The sequence below is a fragment of the Tupaia chinensis genome, unplaced genomic scaffold (genome assembly GCF_000334495.1).
Source record: "Tupaia chinensis unplaced genomic scaffold, TupChi_1.0 Scaffold149011_1, whole genome shotgun sequence".
In the NCBI taxonomy this organism is placed as follows: Eukaryota; Metazoa; Chordata; class Mammalia; order Scandentia; family Tupaiidae; genus Tupaia; species Tupaia belangeri.
Window position 1 is genome coordinate 1,235,428 of NW_006208857.1, and position 8,184 is coordinate 1,243,611.

Below are 8,184 nucleotides of genomic sequence, written 5' to 3' on the forward strand. Positions count from 1 at the left end.
CACATGTGGGTGCATGCCTAAAATCTGGACAGATTGGAGAGATGGAGGAGAAAAAAGGATTGTCATGACCATGCCCCATTGGGGGGTGCTCTCTCCAACCCCCCGTCTCTGTGGTGAGTCCAAGTGCCCTCTGGCAAGTTGAAAAAAGACGCCTACTATGCACCAGACACCAAGTTCTAGGCTGGAAGCACAGCAGTTATAAACAAGCTCTCCTCCATCATGGAGCCCCTCACTGCTCCGTCTCTAAGATGGAGCACACGGATGGTTCCAGTTGGCTCTTCTATCAATGATCAAGTGACCTTGCGTCGAAATCCCTGAACCCTGGGCCAGCCAGGGGCATGACGGTTAAGGAGTTGGATCCTACATGGCTGACTGCATGGTTTGAGTCTTGGACTATGCAGATTGAAAAACACAACAGGCACATGTATGTGAGTACCCAAAATCCTGAGAGGAGAATGGAGAAGGAACCGCGGCATGATCATTCCACTGGGAGGTGGTATTTTCTCACTTGCCTTCTAGAAAAGAAATTTCTAGATGGTTGTATTTTTATGTGAACTTTAGTGCAGCCACATACTGTTTTTTTTTTTTTTTTTTTCTTTTTTAAAGAGATGTTTTGCTCTAGGGTGCATATGCTCGGCTGGAGAGACAGAGAGAGATGGAGAGACAGAAAGTGAGAAATCACCCCCCAGAAGGGATGACCATGCTACAACCCCTTCTCCTCCATACTCCTCTTGGGATTTTGGGCACTCGTGTACATATGCATTTTAAAAAGAATTATTTTTACTATTATTTTTTAATTGGACCATAGAGACAGAATGAGAAAGAGAAAGTGAGAAAGCAAGCCGCCAGGACTGGGACTTGTACAACAGTTGTGGGAGTCCAGTGTTAACCACCATGCTCTCTGTCTGCCCAATACATACTGTTGTTTTTGTTTTGTTTGTTTTTAAAGAGGTTTTTTCCTTAGGTTGCACGCATTCACCAGAGAGAGACAGAGACAGTGAGAAGGAAAATGGAAATTACCTCCTAGAGGGCACGGCCATGCTGCAATCCCTTCTCCCCTATTCTCCGCCCAGGATCTTAGGCATGCATGCATATGCACCCGGCGTGATTTCAAGTCACTGGGTCTGGGACTCGAACCATGGTTGACCGTGTGAGAGTCCAGCAACATAACCACTATGCCATCTGCTGGCCTCATACTGTTTATTATTTATCCAAGTTTATTATTATTATTATTGCTATAGCACACATGAATTCACCAGAGAGAGGCAGACAGAGAGAATGAGAACAAGAAAGACAGTGAGAAAGCAAGCCACCAGGTCCGGGACTTGAAGCATGGTTGGCCATGTGGGAGTCCAGAGCCTTAACCACCATACCACCTGTTGGCTGCCCCATACTGCTTTTTAAGACCATGTTTCATCACTAATTTCCCAAAGTTAAAAAAACAAACAAACAAACAAACAAAACCCTGAATCCTTCCTTGTCTCAATTGCTTCACTAGGAGAGCAGGTGGCCCAAGCTTCCGAGCTGCTTCTGATGTAAACACAGTTGGAGTAAACGGCGGTTGAAAGGCACTTACAAACTAGCTCATGGGCCAGTCTGTGGCATGGAGGTTAGGGCACCCCAAGCCCACATGGCTGACTACGGGGTGGGAACACTGGACTTGGTGGCTTGAGAAACATGTTGGGCGTGTGTACGTGTGTTCCCAAAATCCCCGAAGGAAGGAGAGATGGAGAAGGGAGGACTGAGGCATGGCCGCATTCTATGGGAGGCTATTCCCCCCACCCCTGTGGAATGCAGGTGCCTACTGGCAAATTGAGAAAGAAAACCAAAAAGAATCCCATAAAACTAGCTCTTAAAGGAAGCAAAACCCAAAAACCCATCCAGGATATTGTCATAATCTTTTATTATGTATCAAATTGTCTTCAATATAAGTTACAACCTGATTAAACTTGATAGACATTTCTATCTATTTAAAGACAAAAAAAATTCTCTTTTATGTACAATATGTCTAGAGCCTAGCAAATATAGTACCTTTCATGGCAGGATTTCTGCTTAACATAACAAGCAAAAATAAACAACCGAATAAAATATATAAACTAAAGCAAACCAACCCCTCCCCCCCATTCAACTACAAATATCAATGTTGAGTGAAGCATTAAAAAGACAAACATAAGGTAACTTTATCTCTGGTTTAGAAATGCGGAATGAATACTAAAGTTAGTGGCGAAACAACGAAAACACCCATCGATCTTCGGGGGTCAGGCTTCCTGCTCAGGGACGTAGGCTGACTCTAGACCATCTCGCGGCTCCTGCGGATCGCACAGCACAGGATCATGCTGAAGATCATGCCGAATATCTAGAAGGCAGGAAGGCGGGTGAGGGGAAGGGGGCATCAGTCACTTGGTCAACACGACAAGAACGGTGTTCACAGAGGGAGGCGTAAGACTCGATGCTCTGCAAGGCCGACCCACACGGGAGGGTTTCCGGTTCATGTCTGGAGACCTCCCCGAGTATGCCAGGCACATGCCCACGGCCCGGACTGGCTGGAGCTGGGGGTGGATCGTAGCACCAAGACTGTGTTGGGGTGCTATCACTCTTTCTCTCCCTTGTTCACAGAAAACGTAAGTGGTGGAGCCAGTAGGTGGCCTAGTGGCTAAGGAGCTGGACTCTCATATGGCTGACCACAGTGTGAGCTGGACCCGGCAGCCTGGAAATCATGGCGGGTGCACAGGAATGAGTGCCTAAAATTCCGAGAATGGAGGAGAAGGGACTGTGGCATGGGCATGCCCCTGGGGGGTGATTTCTCACTTTCTCTCGCTCTCTGTCTCTCTCCAGTGAGTGCACACACTCTATGGCAAAAACTTAAAAAAAAAGTAAATAAAAAGAAAGAAATGGATAAACTTAAAAAAAAAAAAAAAAAAGGAAAGAAAAAGGAAAAAGAAAGAAGAATGGCACCACGAGGCCAAATGAGCGAAAAGGTTCTGCAGCAGGAGAGGGGTGGGCTAGGGGACGGGCTCGTGGGGTTCTGAGTGGACAGTCGCTGATAGGAGCTCCACAAACACCTTTCCTGGGGAACTTTCCAGGTGAGCCAAGGAGGCTGCAGTTAAATTTAGAGCTCAAGTTCCAGAAGTTCCAATAGCCCGCCCACCTGGGGTGTGTGTGAAAGGCACTGCTGTCTTACTGAAAGCTGCCTGGACTTTCTTAGCTGCAGATGAGGGCACAGAGGGTCAGGGGAGGGGCAGAGGCGGGGATTTCTGAGCGCCAGGCCATCCCAGCGAGGGCTGGGTCCCCTGTGAGTTCTCATCACTCCCTCAGGGAGTCTGGCTGGCCCTGGATGGTCTTTAGGGGCTGGTCAGCAAGTGAGTGGATTATTCAGTTTCCAGTCTTCCTCTGGCTGCCCGTCTCTGGGCGCCTTTCAGAGCACAGGAAGGGATGAGACAGGTAGCCCCTCATCAACTCCCCACTTTCTTTCTTTTTTTTTTTTTTTGAGAGGTTTTTGCTATAGGGCGCGTGTGCTCGCTAGAAAGACAGGGAGCAACAGAGAGACAGAAAGCGAGAAATCTCTCCCCAGGGGGGATGGCTACATCGCAATCCCTTCTCCTCCATTCTCCTCTCGGGATTTTGGGCACGCACACACACGCACCTGGCGTGAGTTTAAGCCACCAGGTCCGGGATGCGAACCGTGGTTGACTACATGGGAGTCCAGCGACATAGCCATTACGCTAACTGCTGGTCCCTCTCATGAACCCACTTTCTCGAGGCGCAGGAAAGCAGGGTTATAATCTGGAGATCATCCCAGAAATCTAAAGCCTGGTGGCCTTCCTGCTCCTTGGTGTGAGGTGCGTGGCACAGCAGCAGCGGTATCCCCTGACACTCAGCCTAACCTCAATGCCGAGGGAACCTTCTAGAGACACACACACAGCTCGAATCTCGGATTCTTCACTCATGAGCCGAGAGGCTACTCAACCCTCCTGTTTCTCCATCTCCTAGTCACACAGTGGGAATTCTACGGCCCCTGTGGCCTTGCAGGTAAGGAGAGGGTCAAATGAGCCGATAACCGTGCGGCACCGAAAACAGCACCTGCCGGGACCACTGCTCAGCACACGCTCAGACTGTCCCCTCCCCGGACCCCTGACTCACCATCACCACGGCGATGCCGATGCCCACGGCGCCGATGATGTGGAATTTGTTGTGGAAGACTTCTTTGATGGCTTCAGGGCAGGACTTAGGGAGGCAAGCCAAGACTGGGTTACACGGATCCCCACTGCAGGGAAGCCTCCCTCCCACAGCACCTGGCTCACAGGGGCACTGGAGGCCAGAGGGTGGGCTGGGGAAGGGACATCCAGCTAGGAGGATGGCCGTGGGAGCCCAGAGAGATGGCAGGTGGGTCCCCCCAGGGAAGGGAGAGGGACAGGCCCCGCGGAGGCCTACGCTGGACATGGCTGTAGGGTTGCTTGTTTTTATTCCGGAGTGCGGACGGTAACTCCTGCTCACCCACGGTCATGACCCAGGTACAAACTCTAACAGCAGGAGTCCCAGCTCAGAAGTGTGCTGGGCTTGGTTGGTGCTCGGTGCTCGGCTTGGGGTGGCCAGACTATAGCAGGGAGCTATCATGCCTTGTCAGTTTCCTGGAGGGGCTGTTTTGCTGCCCCTGAGGAAGCGGGGCCCGGGGTAGGCGAGAGTGAGGGGTACCCCAGGCCCTTCCCAGATGGGGAGGGGGTTTCTGAAGCACTCAGACTGCTCTTTCTGGAACAAGATGGCCAAGTTCACGTCCCCTCCTGTGGGATCTGCCCATTGCAAGCAGGCAGGGGCGCCAGTCTCGCGCTTACCCGCAACGCGAGGCCTTCTAATACTTCCTTTTGGGGGCAGATGTCCGAGATGAACTGTTCCACGCCTCCAGCTACCCCACAGCAGTTCAGCTGCAGAGACGAGGCAGGGAGAGAGAGAGACGGGCAAGAATGCTAGGTAAACAGCACGCTAACGTGGAACCACCCACGCCTGTATGCACACGCGCCCTGACGCAGGCCCGGGTGCCGCGTCTTTGCAGATGCCGTACCGCGTAGTGGATGGCCTTCAGCGTCTCCCGCTGGGGCTCGTCCTTGTTTTTCAGCTTGTTGTAGGTGTCCCTGTAGAACTCCTGCAGATCTTTAATCACCTGCGAAGAACAGGCGAGAAGTAGCAGAGGCAGTTTTCCCCGCCAGCTCCTTCGGGAGCCAGTGTCAGCTGGCCCGCCTTGCTCGCCCTCCTCCCCAAACCTCATGCTCAAGAGCATCAGCGAGCAGACCACAGCCGGGCGTACCGCCATGCCCGGGGCCTCGGGGCGTGCCTCACCCTCTAGAACTCCCCAGGCTTTCCCTCCCTCTTGTTCCCTTGCAGTCCCTTCAGTCCCACTTGGTGCCGTCCTGCCTATTAACTAGACTGGCCCTCCTCGATCTGAACACAATCCTGCCCTGGCCTGGCTCTTCGCTCAGACTGCCACCTCCTTTTCCCTTCCCCTCGGCGTGGCTCACGGCAAATCACGAACCCTCTGTGCACATGGGCGTCAGCACATGTAGTGCAGGAGTACCACACTGAACAGTTCCTGCGTCTAAGTGACCGTGAAGACTTAAGGGAGGTATGTTGAGCCTGGCCTGGTGGCACAGTGGATAGCAAACTGAACCGCAGGGCTGGAAGCCACACGGCTGACTGTGGGTTCGGATCCCTGGGTTGGCCAGAGATGGCGCTGGCTGTGTGAATGTGTGCCCAAGATGCCGATGAACGGGGGGGCTGTGAGAAGGGTGACTGGGCCCCGGGAGGCCTGTCGAGGGCACCCCCACCTTGTGCACATGCACGCGCTCTCTATGGTGGGTAAAAGGGCTTTCAAGTTGATGCTGGTGTTCGGGCTTTGCATTCTTCTCCAGAGTCGCCGTGGGAGCAGTCAGCTCCTGTGTGGTTGCAGGGGATACAGGAACACCCTCCTCCCCAGGGTGCGCCCCATCTCTATCCCCGGGGCCTTCAACCGTGTTTAAGGAACTGATCAAGATCATGGCTTTTTCCTTCTGCACCTTTCCAACACCTTTCATAATTATCTCTTCCTATTTCTATGGTGGGAGCTTTTACTGCTTTTCTGTTTTTAAGGGCCCTGTATCCAGTTTCTTTCTTTCTTTCTTTTTTTGGAGAGATTTTTGCTATAGGGCGCATGCACTTGCCAGACAGACAGAGAGAGACATAGAGACAGAAAGCGAGAAATCACCCCTCCAGGGGAGATGGCCATGCCACAATCCCTTCTCTTCCATTCTCCTCTCGGGATCTTGGGCACGCACGCACAGGCGCCCGGCGTGAGTTTTAAGCCACCGGGTCTGGGACGCGAACCACGGTCGACTACGTGGGAGTCCAGCGACACAGCCATTACGCTAATTGCTGGTTCCCCAGTTTCTCATCAGTGCTTAGGAAAATGGCCGCGCCTAGGCCCAAACTCTTCAGAGCTCACACTTCCTTTCCCCACCTCCCACCTCCCCAACCTGCCTTCTGAGACCCTCTTCTATTCAAGGTTTAGGTCAATGCTCCCTTCTCCATAATGCAAGAGATTCCCTTTCTCCACCTCACCTTTTGAAATCCCACATCCTGGGGGCAACTGGTGGTGTGGTGGTTAGGGCACGGGACTCCCACATGGCTGACTGGGGTTCGAGTCCCAGACCTGGCAGCTTACTTTCTTACTTCCCCTCCTCTCTTTCTCTCTCTGGTGAATACGTGGGCCCTATAGCAAACTAAAAACTAAATAATAGGGACCAGCAGTTGGTGTAATAGCTATGTTGCTGGACTCCCACACAGTTGACTGTGGTTTGAGTCCTGGACCCGGCGGCTTAAACTCACGCCAGGCACATGTGCGTGCGTGCCCAAGATCCTGAGAGGAGAATCGAGGAGAAGGGATTGTGGTGTGGCCATCCCCCCTGGGGGGGTGATTTCTCGCTTTCTGTCTCTCTGTCTCTCTCTGTCTTTCTGGAGAGCGCATGCACCCTATAGCAAAAACCTCTTCAAAACAAAACAAAACAAAACAAAACAAAACAACCTAAACAATAATAATAAGTTAAAATAAATAATTACTAAAAAACAAAACAAAACAAAAAAACGCATCCCTTGCGTGGGCATGTCTTTCTCCTATACCAGGTGGCCAAATCTCAGGAGGGGGCCACACCCTGTACCCGCGGACCCTGTGCAGGGCCGGGTGTACACATGGCTCACGGTGTCCCTGGGACTCGTGGTCACAGATCGGGGTTGGAGTGAGGATGCTGGCCCACAGAAGGCCCTTCCCAGGAGCTGGAAGAGCTACTGGGGCGTGGGCCGACAGCACAGACCGTGGAGGGTTCTGAACACCTGTGTGCCAGGTCCACAGCTGTCCAAGCACCGCCCAGGGAGTGTGGGGCTCCCACTCCCCGCCGTGGAAGTGCACGCCCAGATGGCACGTGTGGACGTGGTGAAACGAGAGGCACGTCCGTGAGGAGGCTGAGATGCCCAGCCAGGACCCGTCCCACCCTCGTCCCCCACACTCAGATTGCTGCGGGACCTGGGAGACCCGCTGGGTGAACTTACCTCGTCTTTGTGGGAATACCCCCAGATGGCCGCAGCTATCTCAATGGCAAATATCACCAAGAGGAAGCCGAAGAACTGGAAGGCAAAGCAGGGTGGTGAGGCGCGATGCCCGCCGACCGGGCAGAGAACGCACAGCGCCTTTGGAACAAGGAGGACTGACGGCTCCCTGGGGACTGGGCACCGGGGCCACAAAAGAATGGGCTGGGAGGGCGGGGAGAGGTCCACAGAATCAGGGAGGTCAGGCCAGGGCCAGGAGTGACGGTGCCCACTCAGGAAGGAGGAAAGTGCTGGGCACGGCCGACGCCCAGGTTGGTACTCATAAAACGTTACAGGGTCATCGAGCTCTGAAATGCCAACGGCCTTCCACAGCTACGACAGACGGAGGGCGAGAGAGTGACCACACTCGAGTCTGGGGGAAGAGTAGCACGTTTGGAAGACAAAGAGAAGGCAAAGGTACCTGTGGGTTCAGAGAGAAAAAGCAAACGTGGTCCTCAAGAAAGGGAAAGACAAAGTCCTGGCATTTAGCTGCCTAAGGGGAGTGACAAGAGAGGCTCCAGACAGGACTGCCCCCATCCCTGAGGGCAGGGAGCCGGGCTGGGGTGAGGAACCGGGGGG

At 53.1% G+C, this 8,184-nt stretch overlaps 1 protein-coding gene across 1 annotated transcript in view; it reads right to left on the bottom strand.

Moving 5' to 3' along the window:
- Positions 1-1,886: 1,886 nt before the first annotated feature.
- CD9 (CD9 molecule) overlaps positions 1,887-8,184 on the bottom strand; it is a 41,676-nt gene continuing 35,378 nt past the window's right edge. The window contains exons 4-8 of the mRNA XM_006170832.3: positions 7,570-7,644; positions 5,057-5,155; positions 4,830-4,919; positions 4,141-4,224; positions 1,887-2,356 (exon numbers count right to left, since the gene is read on the bottom strand). Coding sequence (XP_006170894.1) covers positions 2,291-2,356; positions 4,141-4,224; positions 4,830-4,919; positions 5,057-5,155; positions 7,570-7,644 — 414 coding nt within the window. The 3' untranslated portion in view covers positions 1,887-2,290. The remainder of the gene's footprint in view (positions 2,357-4,140; positions 4,225-4,829; positions 4,920-5,056; positions 5,156-7,569; positions 7,645-8,184) is intronic.